At 38.0% G+C, this 20,509-nt stretch overlaps 1 protein-coding gene across 1 annotated transcript; it reads left to right on the plus strand.

Annotated features, from left to right (window-relative positions):
- Positions 1 to 735: 735 nt before the first annotated feature.
- Positions 736 to 18,453, plus strand: CPSF6 (cleavage and polyadenylation specific factor 6, 68kDa; the record flags this gene model as incomplete). Its single annotated transcript, XM_010160259.1, has 10 exons — positions 736 to 945; positions 2,636 to 2,739; positions 3,516 to 3,661; positions 4,382 to 4,555; positions 5,726 to 6,230; positions 7,437 to 7,529; positions 8,539 to 8,654; positions 8,970 to 9,123; positions 10,164 to 10,355; positions 18,033 to 18,453. Coding segments are annotated over 9 exons (1,689 nt in total), but the record flags the coding sequence as incomplete, so codon positions are not given.
- Between the last annotated feature and the right edge of the window lie 2,056 nt (positions 18,454 to 20,509).

A 20,509-nucleotide genomic window follows, 5' to 3' on the forward strand; every position in this document is an offset into this window, starting at 1 on the left:
TCTTGCCCTGTCTGTTCCCCTTTAGTGGGTAGGATGCAGTTGTGGAGCACACGAAGCAGAGCGTCTGGAAATAAACTCGCTTTTCCATTCCCTCTGCGAGGAATCTAGTTCACTTGGCCAGAACTGTGCTGTAACCTGTACTGACCCAAGGGAGAAGGGAGCAGTGATTCACTCCAAAACACCACGATGCTTTTCTGAACCAAAATGTTCCAGGAGCAGCTGTGGTGCTGACGAGTAGTCCCTCTGTAGCCTGTGAAAAAATAAATGTTTAATAAACACAAACCCTGGTGTTTATTAAATTGAATGAAACAAAATAGAATTCAGTCTCTGTCTGCCCCCTCTGTGAATGAGGAGATAAAAATCAAGTTAGGAATGCAGTGGAAATTTGAAAGGTAGAATGTTGTGTTTGTCAGTAGGGTTCCTCTAGAAGCTCTGTCTGTTTACTAGTTAAATGTTTTGATGGAAAAACGGTTTCCTTGGGAATGGATGTTAGTGCCTGATTTTGCACGTTGCTTGTGCTTCTTTAATATCTACAATTCTGGGAGTAGGGCTGGTGGGTTTTGGGAGTTCTGTTCCTATTACAAGTGCAAAAGAGTGGCCAGAAGGATTTTTTGCCGATTCCCCTCCCACCCCCTGTCAGTTCAGAATATAATAGAAGTATGACTGCCTTTTGTTTCAAGTAGGTTTTAAAAGTGTTTAATGTTAAATATAATCGTGATGCCTTTTGTATTTTAGGAAGCTGAATATGGTGGACATGATCAGATTGATTTATATGATGATGTAATTTCTCCATCTGCGAATAATGGAGATGCCCCAGAAGATCGTGATTACATGGATTCTCTCCCACCGTCTGTTGGGGATGATGTAGGTAAAGGAGCTGCACCAAATGTTGTCTATACATATACTGGAAAGAGAATTGCCTTGTACATTGGAAATCTTACTTGGGTAAGTATCTTATTACTACCGAGGTGTAGCCAGGAATTTTAAAAGTATGAACATTATTATTTGTAGAACACTTTTGAATTAAAAACTGTTTTATATGAAATACCAAGATTACAGCAAAGCAGGTGGTTTTGTGTGGATGGGTTATTCAGTGTTTCTTCCTCCTCCACCCCCTTTTCTTTTTCCTGGTATTTAATGAGCCTGTCTTGGAGTTGTCTTATCTAAAAAAATCAAGGAAATCTTCAGTAAATACAAACTTCAAAGTTTCCTCACATTTTAAATGTTATGAAGGGATATTATTATTATTAAAGTTTCCAGAGAACTGAATGAAAGAGGAGAACATGCTTAAATTGTGACGTACTTTATGCCTGCAGATACTTCAAGGCTACTGAATGAGCCCATTTTTTGTAAGCTCTTGCCGAAATTTTTAGTTTAAAAAGGAGTTGGAAGGTTGTCTGGGATTTTCTTGAAATTACTTTTCACATTTTTCCAGGGCCTTTTTCCACTTCCCTTGTTGCAGGGCAGTGACTCTTACCTGAAATCTAATTCTTCCAGCTCCACACATGTGAAAAAAACCTTGAATGAGAATTTTGCTTGTGATTAATTTCTTGCTAGTGCTAAACGTAAAGAATGATTTATGGATCCTTGGGTGTTTTTTCATTAATTATTACAGTATCCTGATTTCAGGAGATAATAGGTAAGTAAAGGAGATGTTGACTTAATACTTGTACAATTTAAAAATGTATCAGTGGAATTAGTAAAAATGCATATGAATTAGCTGAACTCATCCAAGTCCAGTTTCTGAAGCCAGTAGGCCCATGTTCAGGGATTTGTACCTATTACTCTTTATTTGGCTTCACAAGTGGAAGTTATCTACAAAGGTGCATTTGTCTGCTTTCGTAGCATTGCTGTTGTGTTTGTTTCCTTTGCATTTAGCCTCCAGAAAAAGTAGTTTGTTGCATTTTTAAAAGAAGCCTCGATTTGAGGGACATGAGTTTGAATCTTGAAAGCCTGCTTTGCACTTCCTGTATGAAATTCAAGGAAGTGACGGAGTTAGGGAAGTAGGAAGAAAACATATGTATTAGTGTATTTGCGTATCATTGGATATGAGTGAAATTGTTAAGCATTACATAGTAATCAGTAGGAAGCTACAGCAAATGGGTTTGGTTAAGCAGAAGCAGTTGTTTCTAATCATAGTTTCTGTGCTAGTTTCCCTTTTGTCTAGAAGTCCTTCTATTTTTGTGCAAATACTATGCTGTTCACAAAACTCTCGCTAATCAAAGCTTTCACCTAGTTAATAGGATGTTTTAAATTGACTTTTGTTTGGAAATAATAAAATCAGTGGGAGAAAATAATGGATTGGGTGTGGAAAAAGTAAGGGGTATACAGTGCACTTTAAACCTTGTACTCTCAGAAGACAAAACTTACTCAAATACGCGTGTGTTTGGATGCTGTATCTGGTGTGCTCTGGAGGGGTATGTAGCATATGGGAAGCTTATGTGTGCATTTTTAAAATTAATTTTCTGAGAATTGTAAGATGTAAATGACTGCTCCCCAAAAGTCAGAAGATACTGATAGCCAAGATACTTGACCAATTTCAGACATGCACAAAAAATTCCTTGGAAAACTTAGTTGTCCTTTTCCTGGTCTTTTAGATAAGCTTTCATAGTTGAATATTAAAAATATTTTTCAGTGGACAACAGATGAAGACTTAACTGAAGCAGTTCATTCATTGGGGGTAAATGATATTTTGGAGATAAAATTTTTTGAAAATCGTGCTAATGGCCAGTCTAAAGGGTAAGAACTTGTAATTTTTTTTGTTGTTGTTAATGAACTGAAGTTTGGGAGGTTGGAAATGGGAAAGAGGTCTCAATTTTCGTAACTGTTGGAATGTGCACTCGTAACTGTTGGTATGTGAACTGATGATCTTTGTTTATTGATATCCAACAATGATTTGGTTTATAATTTCATACTAATTACTTAAACTTTGGGCATAAATTTTTATGATGGTATGGTGTGTGTCATTATTTTGTGAGTTAAATCTTGTTGATCATCTTCATTAAGATTATTGCTAGATTTCAGTTAGTGTGGTGGTGATACTTGTTTGTTCCTTGTAATGTCAATGCTGTTCCCCCCAACCTCCATTATTAGGCCTTTCTTTACATCTTTATTTTCCATTAACTGTTTAAAGTGAGCACTTGAGCCCATTTTTCACTGGCAACCTAATCTTTTGCATCAGTTTGCCTTTCTCTCTCCTTACTAGCAGTGAGAACGCAGTGAATTCTTAATAACTTGGTCAGATGGATTCATACATAGTGTATTGATACTCTACCAAAAGCTGCCTTTGTTGTGATATATTTTGATGCATTTTGTACATGCACTTTTGGTTCTCCTAATGTCCTAGAATGGGTTGTTTTATCTGTTCTGAAAACTGGACTAAGGCCTGTGAGACAGTTTCTGTATCTAGTTTTTAAGTATTCTTTTGCGTACGGTGTGTAACCCTTTCGTGAGGCATCGGGCTATCCAGGAAATGGAAAAACTGTGGTGTAACTTAGCTCTTTTCTTCCTTTCAGGTTTGCCCTTGTGGGTGTGGGATCGGAAGCATCCTCCAAAAAGTTGATGGATTTGTTGCCTAAAAGAGAATTGCATGGGCAGAATCCTGTTGTAACTCCATGTAACAAACAATTTCTGAGTCAGTTTGAAATGCAGTCAAGGAAAAGTAAGCCTTTCTTACACGCTGTCTTGGAAAAACAGAAGTTCATTCCGAAAGTAACATGGCAGTTTTTCTCTCAGCGTCTGATAATGTCTACACAGTTTAAAACAGCTTTAAAATACTTACAGTCTGGGTGAATGAAGTTGCATCTTTCTTTAAAGAAGATCCTCTTAAGTGATTTAAAAAAAGACGTTTAATAGCACCTTTTCAGTGTGTTTTGGACAGAGATAGCACTCACTAGAAGAAGGTTGCAGCTTTGTAAAACTCTTGTCTTGCAGTTGGAGAAGCTTTCTCAGTTTCTTGTGGATGTAATTTTAAAATAGGCAAAAGAACATTTAGAAATTTAACACGTGTAGACAAACTGGACTAAATTCGGATGCCTGGATAGGCTGTGCTTACGACAGAACAGGGAAGAGAGATTTGTGTTGTGGTTTCCTCCCGCACCTTGTCATGTGGTTCCCAGTCCTAATAGTCTGTGGCCTTGGGCTGCATTAAAAGAAGGACTGACAGTCTCCCCATATGCTGTTCCGTTATTATGGGGCATACTGGAACACTGGCATATTTTAGGAAAGTGCTTGTTCCTCCTCAAATGCTCTAAGTTTGGGTATCGAGGAACTAGTTGTTCATAAGGTCGTGCTTCAGCGCTGCATAAAACTTTAGATCAAGTGTTGAAAAGCTTTAAACTGTCTTGATTTATGTAATTACACTTTTGCTTTTCTGTTGCAGCCACACAGTCTGGCCAGATGTCTGGGGAAGGTAAAGCTGGTCCCCCAGGAGGAAGCTCACGAGCAGCATTTCCACCTAGTAATAGAGGGCGAGGCCGTTTTCCGGGTGCCATTCCAGGTGGAGACAGATTCCCTGGACCCGCAGGGCCAGGAGGACCACCACCACCTTTCCCAGGTAAAATAATTCAAATTTGGAGTTTCAGTTTCATTTGTGTTTTCTTTTATTAAAAGATCAAGGCAATTGATTAATGTGCTATAATTGGCGTTCACAGCTGGATTGGAGGATTCGACAATCTTTCTTGTTGATATTCTAACAGGGAGTTGTACTTCTTAAATTTGATAGCAATATAATGAATTTTTTTAGAGTCATTCCTTATAATCTGTCAAACGTACGTATTTAAAGTATGAAAAAGTTAAGATGGATCATGTTAGCAATTAGACTTTAGTGCAGTGTAGCTCAGAATTTCTGATTTGCTGTATGGGGTGAGAATGCCTGCGTTGCAGAGCTTAAAGTGGCTCTCTTCCTTTCTGCATTACAAGTTTGCGCATCATCAGAAATTCAACTCTGGTTTGGGCCCGCTGACAGGTCAGTTGGCACTTAGAATACCACAGATTTGAAGAGGTGGTGTTCATGTTTAGTCACATGTCTGAGATGGGTGATCTGAGATGGGAGAAATCTCTTTGGGCCCACTGACAGGTCAGTTAGTTGGCACTTAGAATACCACAGATTTGAAGAGGTGGTGTTCATGTTTAGTCACATGTCTGAGATGGGTGATCTGAGATGGGAGAAATCTCTGTTAAACAGTCAGGCTTGCATTGCAGTGAAGTTCTTATTTCAGCTTAAACATTTTTCATAGATGTCATTCAGTAATAGATTGTCTACTAACAGTCAAAGGGGACCTGGTCAAATTGAAAAAAAACCACTAATGAGGACCTGAAAGTAGGTTTGGATACTGCATTTACCTTACCTTTTCCCATATTTTTAATACATATCGTATCATGCCCCATATGAAAGACTAGCTGCAGGTGTAAGTAGGATGCGACATTTTCATAGGCTTTTGCGGGGTTTTGGTGACGATAGCAGGCGAAGAAGTGAGTGGGGGGGGCGAGTTGTCAGTTTTCAAGTTAATGTTCTCTTCAGATACTGATAGTCAAGCAACTTTTCTAAGCTACGGGACCCAAAGTGGTACTGTGCATGTATTGCGTAAGTTGCAAGTTGTTCAGTGAGGGTTGTTTTCATTTTACTGTTGTTAAAGAGTTTAAAAAAAAGGCAAGAATTTTAATTATTTCACTAAGTTTTTTATTTCTTTATATTTATTAACTCATTTTATTTTTTCTATTTTAGCTGGACAAACTCCCCCACGTCCACCTTTAGGTCCTCCTGGCCCACCAGGCCCTCCAGGCCCTCCACCTCCTGGTCAGGTCCTCCCACCTCCATTAGCTGGACCTCCTAATCGTGGTGACCGTCCACCACCACCAGTTCTGTTTCCAGGACAGCCTTTTGGTCAGCCTCCACTTGGGCCACTTCCTCCAGGCCCTCCTCCACCAGTTCCAGGCTATGGGCCACCACCAGGTCCGCCACCACCTCAGCAGGGTCCACCTCCACCTCCGGGTCCATTTCCCCCTCGTCCGCCTGGCCCTCTTGGGCCTCCCCTGACTCTTGCTCCTCCTCCACATCTCCCTGGGCCACCTCCAGGTGCTCCACCACCTGCACCACATGTGAATCCAGCTTTCTTCCCCCCACCTGCCAATAGTGGCATACCTACTTCAGACAGCCGTGGCCCGCCTCCGACAGATCCATATGGCCGACCTCCACCATATGACAGAGGTGACTATGGGCCACCTGGAAGGTGAGTGCTTTTGCTGTGATGTGCTTGGGAGCAGGTTTTACTCCTCTCGTAGGAAGCATGTGTTTTTTCACTTTTAAGTCAAATGTTAGAAATAATGAAAAATAGGGCTGGGAGGGATCCCAGCAGTCTTCTCATTTGCCCCTTTTCACTTCTCTCAGTGAAAATATCTCTCAAACGTTTGCAGCAGTAAGAAAATCCTGAAATGCAACACCAGTAATTCCACTCACCCTTTTCAGCTCTGAATTGTTTGTCTTCACTGTATTTGGCAGCATCATCATTCCATGCATTCTACATGCAAATTTACGTATCACTTCTTACGCAGCAGCTTCTGGTTGTGCGTCTGTCTTAACATGGAATTCTGGCTTGTACCTTTCTCATCATGCTTTGCAAGCTGGCTTCTGAGAACGCTCTGGGGTTGTTCTTTTTGAATATACATCTGTCAAGCACAGCACCATGCCAAGCTCATACCATTTTCATCTTTTAGCAGCTCTGCCTGTCCCTATTTCTTCAGGATTCAATTTGGAGTTAGTCCTTGTCTCAAACACCAAGCGTCAATTTACTGCGAGGCATTTATCTTCCTCTCCTGTCAAGGCGCTTCTGCGCGTGTGATGCAATCGTGCCGTGTTTGTAGCAGTGGCTTTTCCTATGGTTAATCCTGTGTGGGATAGCGGTTTTGAGTCTCTGACCTGACTCACCAAGTTTTTCACATGTTGTTTGAAACATCTTTTTCATCTGTGCTTTCAAGCATCTCTGTCTTGCTGCCATTTCTGGATTTCCCTCCCCCCCCATATTTATATTTGTTTTGGGATAAATTGTAAGACCCTTGTTACGTAGTTTTGTTTGGATTTTTCAGTTGTGATTTTACTGCTAGCATGAGAGACACTTCCCCTAATGTTTTCTGCAAAGACACTTTGCTTTGATTCTTTTTTTGTCACAAATTTTAAAGAACACCACGCATCTGTACATAGTGTCCATACAGAAACTACAGAAATTCAAGCATTTGGCTTAATTGCCCGAAGTATTATAAAATGTTAAGGTGTTTGTTGTTTTTTTATAGACAAAATCAAGGTTGTCTGCAGTTTATAGAATGTCTGGGGAGGGAAGGAGTGGGAATAGGACAGTATAACTTGCTGTCCAGTATTTTCATTAATAATGTTAAAGCTATCATCCATAACTATTTGAATTGTCATTAATTATATATCATAGGCGTTTCACTGGAAATAACATGTCCATAAGAGAAAAATTACATATTCCATTCTATGGGAGGCACACGAAAAATAATACTCAAAACTCAGGGAGGTATGAATTTTTAGACATTTCCTCTTATGCTAAACTGGCTATAGGATCTTGTTCCACTTCTTGCAATTAAGAGGATAGCATTGCTTATTATTCTGCATTTTCTTTCTACCGGAAGAACTAACACTGTTCTAGAAATATCAAGCAGTGGGCCAGTTTAACAGTCTCAACATTTGTCTCTAACACATTTCTCCAAATTTTCTATACGATACAGAGACTGGCTAATAGGACACTGCAAAACTTTTGGGAAAAATCTTTGTATAGGTTAACTTCTGTTACTTTGGAAACCCTACATAGGTAGCTAATAATTAAAGTAAAAATGTGTAATGAGTATGAGGATTCTGCTTTATTATTTCCTCCTCACTGTGACTGGTTTGGAGATCAAATTGGAGCACCTTGAACTTGACCAGAAATAAAAACCAAACAAAATGAGCTGTAAAATGTGGAAGTATCGTTCAGAAAATTGAGTGTTTTAAAGATGATAGACTATATTTGCTTTTCAGAAGTTACAGCATTCTGGTCTTAGTTAAGATCTGGGAAACAGGATCATATAGTTCTAATTCCAGTATTGTTATAAAAATGATCTCTGATTTTGCTCAAAGTCGCATTGCCTATGTACATGTATTTCCACGTCCATTCAGTTGGGATAATACCTACTTGCATACCTTCAAGGATTTTGTGAAAAGTATAAATATTTGTAAAGCACAATATTAAGTGCTGCTGAATCTTCAAAATAGATGGGATGAACCAGAATAAGTCTGTTTATACAGCAATGTCTTAATTGTTTTTTTTTACTTTTTTTTTAATTTATTTTCTTTTTCTTGTGTGTGTTTTTGTTTTAGCTTTCAGGATTTTATACTGTAACATGGTCCTTAACCAAAGCCAAATCCAGATCCTGCTTTCTTTTCTGTTTGTCACTTCGCTTAAAGTTGCAAACTTGGATTGTTAAAACTGCGACGATATCTTCTGCAGATTTTCTTAACCTTTCAAATGCTGGTTTTATTGCTTGCAGGGAAATGGATGCTGCAAGGACGCCTCTAAGCGAAGCAGAATTTGAAGAAATCATGAATAGAAATAGGGCGATCTCAAGCAGTGCCATTTCGAGAGCTGTATCAGATGCCAGTGCTGGTGAGTAAAACTCTATTAATGTGTTTGCTGCTCTACCCAGCTGAAAAAAGATTATTCAGGAAACTTTCAGCCCTGAAGCCACGTTTTCGTAACTGGGGGCTGAATTTAGGTAGCGCCTATGACTAATTTTGTTCTGTGCTCCAGTTAGTTTCTGAATGTGCCTTCTGAGTACTGGTCTGGATGGTATTTTAGTATTTGTTTCTGCCGTAAATGATCCGGATGGCTGTTGAAGATACTCAAAATGGTAATAATATTACATATAAATATTTTTAAAATTTGCATAATTTTCTGATAACTATCTTATATCATTTTCAGGGGACTATGGAAGTGCTATAGAGACCTTGGTAACAGCAATTTCCTTAATTAAACAGTCCAAAGTATCTGCGGATGATCGCTGTAAAGTACTTATTAGCTCTCTTCAGGACTGCCTTCATGGAATTGAGTCCAAGTCTTATGGTTCTGGATCCAGGTAAAACTTTCCTCTTCCATCTGCCCTTACTTAGAAAAGGGAAGGTGTAACACAGGGACTAGTTCACTCAGAAGAAATAAAGTTATGTAAGAAGCTTAGCGATTTGCTAAGTTGCATGAGAAATGTGCAAAAGTACCAAATAGGGGTGTCCTGAACTTAGCTGCCTTTTAATTAAGCCTCTTTTCAAAATGGATCTGACAAGCTTAAATTTAACTCCTCGTTTTATTTAGTATCCTTTCCTACGTGATACTCCTTCCACTGTGTAAACTTCAAAATAGAATTATCCTTTCTCAATGAAGATGTTCAGAGCATAAGTTTTATTAGGCTTTGCTGTTGAAAGTTAAGATTGAGGATATTTGCTGATTTTTTTCAGTGTGCTTAAAAGTCATTTTCTCCATGCTCATCACAGTAGAGATAGTCTTAAGTTGGAGGGGAAAAAAGTTGAGCAGAATGATTTCCCCCCCCCCCGTGTTGTCCTTTGTCATACAGTCTAAAAATTCCAGAGTAAGCACGTTTGAAATTCATAGACTCTTACCTAGTACAAACAAGAGATTGGTATTTCTTTCAAAACTTATTTAAGTAACTCCCCTTTCAGACTTAGGACAAACACTGAGCCTCTAGTTCATTTGGATACGGTAGCAGTGGTGTAGTTGGTCTTGAATATTAAGAACACAAGACTGCTGGTTTTGGCACATATGTCCAGTACACAGATCAGCAGCCGCGTTCTAGTTATCGTTCGAGGTACGATGCGTGCTCCATGCTGATTTCAGCCACATCGTCCTCCGTTCTGAGCATGTACTTTCCGGTTTTTCGTAGGTAGATTAAAAAGTGGCTGCACCTTACTGTCTGTAACAGAGTTGTTAGCCACTGCCCTTTATACCAGCTGTCTTCTGTGCTATACACAGAAACATATCACAGTGAACAGATGTTTGTCTCGTCCTTGGTTTATAAGTAGCAATTTTAATCAAAAGAATATGAAATTGGCATGCAGATGGCTTGTATTTTGAAGAAAAATTTAATGAAGTAATTTCTTTTAGAAGACGTGAGCGATCCAGAGAGAGGGACCACAGTAGGTCACGAGAAAAAAGTAGGCGCCACAAATCGCGTAGTAGAGATCGTCATGATGACTATTACCGGGAAAGAAGCCGCGAAAGAGAGAGACATCGTGACCGCGACAGAGATCGTGACAGAGAACGGGACAGAGAGAGAGAGTATCGTCACCGTTAAAGAAGGTGAGCATTTGTTTTACATTCTTGAACTTTACTGTACTGACTCACTAAAAGTAACTACTCTAGGTTTGGGATTATTTACACCGTTAATGTCTGCATGTAAATGGTCCTAGAGTATGTACTGAATCACTTTCTTCTTGCAGCATCTGACACGAACGCAGGTAAGTAACGACAGGTAACTGGTCCGGGGAGGGAGGGAGCGTGTGATTATCTTCTGCAGTTTGTATGACGCCGCTTTAATTTTAGGTGGTATTAATGTTGGCAGATTTTATGAAATGCAGTTAAACCAGTTTTTTTAAAAGCAGTCAGCCAGACTGTTAAGTCTGCTGTCCTTGTAATCTTAGAAGATTTTATTACATTTATGGTTGTACTTCTTAATCTGTATTTTAAAATACTAACTTTGTATTTTAAGATCTGTTTGTGTAAGGACTGCAGCATTTAGCCCTCCCTGTGTCATGCGTAGGTTATTTGAATTTAGGGGATGCACGTACATACAGTTGCTGTCCTTGCACAAGTACGGCAGTGTTTGGTGGTGGGTGTGGTGGTGGGTTTTTTGTGTTGTGGTGTGTTTGTGTTTCCCCCCCACAGTGAGTTTTACTCAAATTCAGGAAGTACTACCAAACTTTGCTCTTTATGAAATATGACCTGTCAGTATCTTCTGCCTTCCAGCTTAATTCAGGTGTCAGCTTCAATAAGATTTATGATCAGTTTTCACCACCACCCTGATTTTTCATTCCCTCCCACCTCTCATAGCAAAGTCATTTTCTGAAGACTAGTAAACAAAGGTGTGACACAAGGATTGTTTCTTTTCTGGTATTTCACAAACTGACGTGTTCTTTATTTCACGTATCTGCACTCTTGCATGCACCAAATATCTAGATAGCTACAGAATAACACGTTAAATAACATTTTTTTCAGTGTACTGCCAAGAGCTTTAAAACAGATAGAAATGTTCATCACATTATATAATGTACCATTTTGAGGATTGGGAATTCAAGCTACCCAGACTCCTTTTGACATTTGAGAAGTGGAAAAAACCCCACCTATTAGTTTCTCTGCGGTAGTCTTTTCCCTTTTTAGAAGAATTTCCCGCTACATCAACACTAAAATTGAAGCTTGCGCACTTGCCTGTCTGACCAACATCCACTTTTCACATTTACCCTCAGATTTAGTTTCCAGATTTGCTTGTGATATTTATTCATAGAGGTTCATTTACAAAAGTTGAGTAGAGCAAAACTTTTTAGAAACCGTACAAAATCTAGTATACTCATAAGTGAAAATAAAATTTTGCATTAGTTAAATGTCAGTTTTTCAGTCAGGCTTTCCTGTCACAGAGTCCTTTGGGAAAGACCAAGTTCTGATACTAAATGCTGTAATCTGTTGTGTGTTCAGTGGGCTGTTGTCTTGGGTTCATACACTGATAGCACACAGCAGCGATTAACCTAGAGAAGGAGCGGGAGTCAGAGGCTTACTTAGGCAGGTGAAACATGGAAGCTGAAATAAAGTTGGCAGTGTATCTGTTAATGCCACTTTTTGTCATAACAAATGGATTGGTAGAATTATTTCTGGAATTGCATAAAAATAGCAACTGTGGTTCTAATTGTAAAATATCAGAATCATAAAAATACATACTTAATAAAAGTAAATAGTTTCTTTTTTTTAAACTGGATTTTTACCTGTTATGATAAATGAGTATCTGTGGTATTTGCAAATAGCTCTTATTAATAGGAGGTAACCACTGAGCTGAGTGGTGGATGCTTTCCCAGAGTGTTTTCTTTCGGGTGGAGATGAGCAAGCCATACCAAAAGTTGTGAATAACCTGGAATTTAAGATAACTTTTCTACCCTTTGCATACTTTATTAATCTAACTTTAATTTTTGTGTGTTTAGTGTTGTGCTTGTAGATACGGAGTTTCTGTGCCAAGTACAAATTCCCTACCCTGTCACCCTAAGAAAACATACCAAACATCATTAGGTTGCTTTTTACAATTTTCAAAGCACAATTTTTAAATGAGAGTGTGGTTTCGGTCTCAGTTCAGGTGGGATTTTATCTATGCAACTTTGTTGTGTGCTGGGGCTTCTCTTTTCTTTCAGAGGGGTTGGGTAGGTAAGATTCCCTTGTGCAAAGAAGAAAATAGGTCCTAAGAACTTTATTTAAAGGGAAAATTTAGTATTCTGCTTGTAAATGGAAGCATTTGGTATTTTTTTTTAAAGTTAAGTTGTAAACATTTTGTCTTGTTGCTGTCTTAATGAAGAAGGGCTTTATTGTAGTTTTGGTTTTATATATTTATACACGCACACATAAAAAAATACCGTTATCTCCTGGTTTGTATGTTTCATTTTCACTAAAATGTATGTTGCCATACATTTTTTTGTTTCATTCTTTACATTGATTAATATTCATAAACTGATTTAACAGTCTCAGTCATTTAATAAATATCAGCAGTGCTGAAAAGAGTTACTCCCCATATTACTGTGTTTTGCCAGATAACGTGAAGTTGCCTCTGTGCCTGCACCCTGTGAATGGCACCTATGCTTCTCCTTATTGTGTACCTATAGTCGTAACTGTGATGCTGTACTGGCTTTTTTTTTTTGTGTTACACATCTAGTTTAGCAGGATTTTAAAGGTCCATTGTGAACATTTTTGTATACAGTGAAATTCAGTTTGTACTGTATTACATTTATAGAGATGGGTTAAATTGGAATAACTTACTAAATGTGTTTATAATAATAAAAACTCTATTAAAAAGTTCAGATGTACCATAGCAGGTATTTACACTTCTGTTTGTACACTTCCTGATTTAAAGTTAACCTCTTACAAAGATTTTTGTGCTTTCACTTGAGTAAGGGTGCATTTTGTACATTTGTGTACATTGATAATCCATTCTACAGATTGATCTAAACTGAATGTTTGCTTGAAATATCTTGTCTTTGCTTGTAGAAAGCCTGCAGATACAAAAGAGAACAATGTATTTAAGACAAATGTCTAACCTGTATTAATCATGAAATAAAAATCTAGTACAATGATATTTAGAAGAATTAACAGCAAAACTTATGTGTACAAACAGAATAGTAATGTAACTTCATCAGCACAAGTCCTGACTTTTTTTTAGACAGCCCTTTTTTTTTTTCCTTCACTTTAACTGATACTCTATGATGTATTTCTAGTTGGTACATTGTCCCAATCTTAATCTGTCTGAATTCCTATAACTGCTGAATGTTAAGTTTTTCATTTTATGTTTTTGTTACTGGATTGATTGATTATTTCCTATTGAAACTGGATTTGGATTGAATTACAAAGACAAAAACACACTAACATTGTAACAGTTGGTATGTATGTAGACTTTGTACTCTCTTTCATGTTTTTTCTCTGATTTTTCTGCTCTCAAACCACTGTAAGCAAAATAATTTAAGTCTAATGTGCTTCTGAGGCTCATACGCCTCAAATATTGCTCTTAGCTCTCTCTGAAATAGTATCAGCTTTGGAGTGATCTAAGAACTAACATGGTTGGGTTTGTTTTGTTTTTGGTTTTTTTTCTGTCAGTAGGAGGGGAAATGGTACTGATAGCTGAAATAATGTTCATTATATTTTTGGTTGTAGAAGTAGGAACTATCCTGTAACAGTGTGTTAGCCACCACTTGATCATCAAGTGAAGTAGGAAATTAGCCTTTTAAGAAACCTTGTAAATTAATAGGAAAATGCCTGGTTTTGTAAATTATTAAAATAATTATCTTCTAGTTAGTAACAGAATTATTAGCGTAACGTTGTTCAAGACAGGTATTTGTACCTCTCTAGGACTATTTCGGATGTTCTTAGTGTTAAGCTATTACGAACATTATTTACGTAATCTTTTTTTTAATGTGTATTTTTGCGGAAGCACATATGTGGGGCTGGCACTGTTCTCTTGCTCCTGGCATTCCTCAGCAGAATCATGCTTTGTGCATCTTCCTCAGTATCTGAAATCCACCGTAGGGGGAAGGAGCCAAGCAGTGCTGCTGTTCTGTGTGCTCCTTAATGTCTATTCTGTGGCCACTCTGGCACTTTACAGAAATGTATGGTTTGTTTCTTAATGTCCAGTGATTTCTCTCATTTTCTTGAGAGACAACATGATTTGAAAAATGAACCAAAAATCTTAGGCTATTGTTTATTTCAAATGCAGAACTGCATAGCTTTTATTTTTTCCATGAACATGGTGCTGTGATTTTTTGTCTTCTGAGGTGTCTTTAGACACACTTATATTTCGGTGTTCCCTACATCCTGTGATTTTTTTTTTGTTTTGTTTTGTTTGAGATTTCAGTAGTTTTGACAAATTTGAGCTGTGTGGAAGTTCTCCGAGAAACTTCTAAGGCTTTATAGCATTTGAAACACAAAGGAGTTCTTTGCAAGTGAAAATGTTAGTTTGATGCAGTGTTCTCCAAAGACTGAACAAATTCAGTTTTTTCCTTTTGCTCATTGTGGTTTGAGAACTAATACTTCTTTTTATTAAAAAAAGAGAAATGAGATATATATATTTATGTTTTCTTGTGGCAGCCTGATCTACCTTTTTGTGTCTTCCCCATATATTAATGTGAAAATACTTACCAATAATCCACATATTTTTAATTTGTAAACCAAAGATGGAGTTTTCTGAACACTTATCTGTTTGTTGATCAGTTATTTTTGGTGAATAGACAGGCTGGGATAGTGGGAGAAAGGCATGCAGTGAGTGAAACTAGTTTGGGAGCATTCTTTTCCCATGCAAAATTATTTATAAAATCAGGGAATTGTTCTGGTTTTGATCTTAAATTATACACTAAGATTGAACAGAGAAACCAGGTAAGTACATTAATGATAGGGGGGGAAATATGCAACAAATAGAAGAAGGTGCAAGTGGTGGTAAAATAGTCTGTCTGTACTTGTATGATGAACAGAATCATATGTATTTGAGCTCACATGTGGGAAGAAAATACAGTCAAGCATGAAATTCCTTCTTTCTCACTGTGTTATAGCTAAAGCATCACAGTATTTGCAGGTTTGATGTTCTGGAATGTGAGATAAGTTAAAACAGTTCTTGGCTTTCAAGCTGGTATGTTCTGTGGGATTTTAACTTTGTGTATTTTTTTTTCTTTATGTATAGAATAAAATAAAGGAGAATTACATGAAGTAATTCGTAGGAGCTATTAGGATATGATAACCAATGTGTATTGTGAATTTTACTGAAATGTGAACGTGTTTGGGAGATTGAATTTCAGTCTCTTAAAAAATACCAGAAATTACCACAGTGCTATAACTAAACTTCATGGGTGTATGCACATACAGCTTGAAACTACTGTAGAATCCTCACACTTCTGAAAGCTGTTTAAAGCTTTTATATGCTTATTTGGACAATTGGAATTTAAGGGGGAAAAAAACCCTAGAGTTGCTACTGCAAGATGCTTTATATATATTTATAAGAAATCTATTGGGTTTTGTTGTAAGAGTCTCTCTTGGTGGAAAATTAAAAAATGCTCAAGTTGCATCTTGCATAAATACAAAAATGTCTGATCGCTTAAGTTCTGGGATTTCATTTGTGAAATGTTCTGGTGTGAATCCTTAAATGTTTAAACCACAAAAATAACTATTCAGCAGATCAGTCTGAAATTTGGGGTTTATTAGTAGAAATGCTGAGAAAGTGGTTGCTGTATGGTGTTAAATTGCACAGACCTAACGTATCTTTGGGATGGAGAGCTTATATGAGCTTGAGGCAGATGGAAAACAGCATTGCCAAGAGATACTGACTAGAGAATTAATACTACTTCTGGGTTTTTTGGGGTGGTGGTTTTTTTTTTTTTACATTGTTTCTTACTTCAATATTCTACTTGCTTGTAGAATACTGAAAAGGGCTGAGCATCAAGGTATAATCCATACGGATTTATTTCTTCCTTTTGGAACCACAAAGATTTCTGGTTTTGCCAAGATAAAGTGGCAGAATATTTGGAACCAAAATATACGCTGCTTTGGGTTTTAGTTGGTCACGCCTTTTAAAATGAAGGTTCAGTGTGATGCTGACCATCTTAAGAGCCCTATATTGAAAAGTATTATTCTTAAGTCCAGTTTATCATGCATTCTTTAAAGTTCCTGTAGTTCCATAAGTACCCTTACAAATCTAGCAAATTTTTGCTAGGAAGTGAAGCTTTCTCATGCTAGTTTTATAAATCACATATATGGTGCTTTGGATCTGTTAACTGTCGCCAGAGAAGTGATAGAGATCCATAATTCTTGCTGCAGCAATTGTATGGTGAGAGCAGCAAATTCTGATGCGCAGTCTCACAGCTGTCATATACTTACATTCTCCACCAAAAAACTGAGGCCGTCCTCTGCCCGCTCATGCTCACTTAGCTCGCCGCGCAGAGGGCATCTTCTTGTGCAGGCAGCACTTGGTCGCCTTGCCACTGACTAATTGTAAAAGTATGTAAAAACTATGGAAATTTTGGTCTCTGGGGAAGGAACTTCCCAGAAGTACTTACTGGTTGATACATTCGTGACAAAGTCTGCGAGTAAGAGAGGAAATTGCGGTCACTGCTTTGGATTTGTCTGTGTACGTACTGTAGTGCATAGAGCCTACTTGGCCATGCATTTTTTGGAAGTTATTACAGTCACTTTGATGCTTTTCTCTTTCAAAAAAAGATGCAAAACTCGAGTACCTTGTTTTCCTGCTGCTTTGAAATGATGCTGCTGGTAGAAGAATATCTGACAGCTGTGCACTGGTGCACGTTCAGGAACTTGCTCCTCTAAATGTCTTGCTTTTCAAATGAACAGTTTAATGTGTTGGTTTTTTGAACAATTTGATTTGAACTGCCTTGAAATTTCTGAATGTTGAAATTGTGAATCGTTAATGAAATGAAGGTAGCTAATTGTTTTGTAATGGAATTCAACTGAAATCCAGTGTATGGAATTATACCATCCCAAATATTCTGTGAACTCTTAGAGTAATTAATGCTGAATGGTGTGGTTCCTTAATTTGTCACAATAGATGAGAGTAGGAAGTAGGGCTTGGGTTTTTTTTTTTTTCTAGGGCAAATAGGTGAGGAATCCTGCAAACCTCTATTGTATTATTTGACAAGTGGGTTCTTGTGTTTGAGCTGCAAGCGTGTATTTTTAGATGTGTGAAGCCCATTCTGCTTGCCACCAGTCTGAAAACTTTGAAGTACTGGTATCAGATTCTGTGCACTTTTAAATGTTACTTACTGAGCTGTGAGCCATCCACTTCGTTATACAATCAGTGCATTACTTAACATGTCAAACCAGCTTAAAACTTCTGTAAGTGGGCAGGTAAAAATGTTAAAATCTAGCTGTGGCGGAACTACCTTATGGGCTTGTTAGTCTGCTCTTGCAAAATGCCTATTTTAGGAAATGTGCTATATTGAGTGTTTCCATCGGTCACAGGAACAGTAGCTATTTCCTCCGTTATCGTTTGGTACTTCAACTGTCAAATCTATATTCTTTCAACTTCATTGTACAACGAGGTTAACTTTCTTTTTAACTGTTGTGTTAGAAAACAGTTCCGTGCACAAACAAGTAGCTGCTGCTTCTGGGTATCTTGTGTTAGTTTACATGATGGTGAAGTAGATGCACGACTTGTGTATGTATAGATAAGCCAACAATTTTCTGTGTATTATGGGGGCTAGCAAAATCTACATCACAAATTTTGACACATTACAGCTGAAGGAAGAGGAACAGCGTGCAAGACAAGATACATCCTTCAAGGAAAGACGCTTGTCCAGCAGTTTGCTTCATGTGATTGAACTGAGCCTGTAAGGATTCATGGATAAAATGAACAGGAATAGATCTGAATAAAGCAAATCTGCATACATGGTAACCAGTAGCTCTTTTACTTTTTTTATGTTGCTTAACTGTTTTATTTGAGGGAAACCTGTGTGATTTAAACCTTATATAGCTTTTGCAACTTTATTACTGGTTATATACATTTGGCAATTATAATGTGCAAGCGATTGGAAAAAGTCAAGTAAATGCTTGTTTTTATAGTAGTTTGTTCATGTTAAACTGTTCATATGATAATGTCTGTACACAGCACCACTTTGATTACAGTAGATGTAGTGTTGTAATAAACTGTTTAATGGGGCTGATGTGTAAAGCTGTTCAAGTTATTTGATGTTTACACCTCAGGGAAAGTCTTGTGTTCAGCAATATTTAAAGATAATGTTACAATGAAAACATTGATGCTGTCTTTAAGAACATCGCAATAGTTCTTGCGTATGCCTCGACCTAACCTTGCATTCAGTGAGTTAAACATACTGATGTTGCTCCCACACCTTCAATTTTGATATGAAAATAGGTGGTTTACGTAAAACCTTTAATGCTGTTTTGCTTTCTAGCAGTGTTTACCAAGGTGACTTGTGAATTTGCTAATTGACATATAAAACTGTAAAAACTGCAGCTCTTCATGGTCCGTTGCTTTGAGGAGAGGTGGTCCCCACTCTGTCATTTTCAGCACCCTGAAAATTTTCTCTCCTACAGCCTCGACCCTGATTGACACTACAGTTGAGATGAGCTGTTCATGTGAACTGTAAACTGCCCGTAACAAGGGGTGGAAAGGTTAGCTTTAAAAAACGAAACCCTGCAGTTGTTTACAGTTTTATAGGAATAGTGCTTGTGTGTGCTCCCCCTCCACCCCCAAGGCCGTAGCGGGCTGTACATAGTTGTATATTAGAAACGTGCCAGAAGAAACTGGGTGTTCCCATTTTTCAGGCTCTGTGGGTTTGGTATTTTCTTAAAACTTTGGGGATTATTGACACATGCATATGAAAGAGAAGGTACACTTGTATGTCCTTGTTCAGCGATGGGCGGTGTTTAAATGTCTTGGCAAACAGTGACGCTAATGCAGTCTGTCAGATGAGGTTTTGTAAATTTACCTAAAAACAAATTATTGGAGCTCACAGTGAAACTTGACTTCATGATAAGAATTTGTTTTAAATTCCATGCAGTGCGAAATGCAAGTGAATGAACAGAAAATTCACGTGAGTTGTGAAAACTCTAGTTTCTGGCAGCCTTGCAGAAAGGCTCGCTTCTAGTCTCTTGTGGAATGTCCCGCGGCGGAGGAGTTCTGGGCCTTTTCGCTTGCTCGGACAGCAGCACTGAATGTTTTAAGTTAAGTTTCAAGACCTCAGATGGCTAAGAGGCAACTCTTACACAACACTCGATTTTTATTTTTTAACCAATTTTGAAGATTTTTACAGCTGACCTAAAATGTTACCCTGTTCGGGAAAACACTTAAATCCAATTGGTTTTCCAGAGCATTTAAAGCATGTGCTTGCATTCCATAGATTTCCAGGAATGCAATACACCTGCTTTCAGCACCTTACGTGTGCACGGGCTTGATCTTAATGCTTTGCTGAGTTGGACCAGTAGCCTGTGCAACTGCAGTCTGAAATGCTCCGGTGTTTGTGTCACCTACTGCTCAGCCAGGTTTCCTGGAGCCAGGTCGATGCTGTTGGACTTGGCTACAGCTTCAGTCTCTGCCCCCGCCTCCTCTCTTTTTTTTTTTTTTTTTTTTTCTCCCACCCCCACTCCCCTTAAATTGTGTACCTCAGTTCCTCGTGAGTGGGATCACTGGTGTTTATTGAACTGTTTGCTACTGAGAAGGTATTTGACATGTTTGTTTAATCCTGTTGGAAAATGAAAACTGCCTTTAAAAATTTTGTAAAACTGGAAGTTGTATCAAGCAAGTTATGACTCATTTCCTGCTTTTTGTGAATAGGTGTTGGATACAAACAGTACTGCTGTAATTTTTTTTTCTTTAAAAACATTGTTTACTGCTGTGTGTAATAATTTTAAGGAAGAAATAACCTGCCTGTAGCTGTTACATGGAGAATAGCTAATACAGGAGAGGCAGCAGGTAAGTAATGTTCCATTGCATAGATATATTAAACCTTAAAATAAAAAAGTAAATTTACAAGCATTTTATGCAGGAACTGATATTTTGCTCCATACTGAAACAGGTTTAAGGAGACTGTTGCTCTTTTTACACAGAGTGTAATCTCTCACTCGCATGTAGATTTCCATTGCTGGCGATGGAAATAGCAGGGAGGGAATAGCAAGGGGGAAATAACGTAGCTTAAACTGAACGATCATTGTGACATGAGAGGTGAGATCCCCGTAGGAAGTCCCTTATTTCCGCC

This window comes from Eurypyga helias, unplaced genomic scaffold, assembly GCF_000690775.1.
Source record: "Eurypyga helias isolate BGI_N326 unplaced genomic scaffold, ASM69077v1 scaffold16551, whole genome shotgun sequence".
Taxonomy (NCBI): Eukaryota; Metazoa; Chordata; class Aves; order Eurypygiformes; family Eurypygidae; genus Eurypyga; species Eurypyga helias.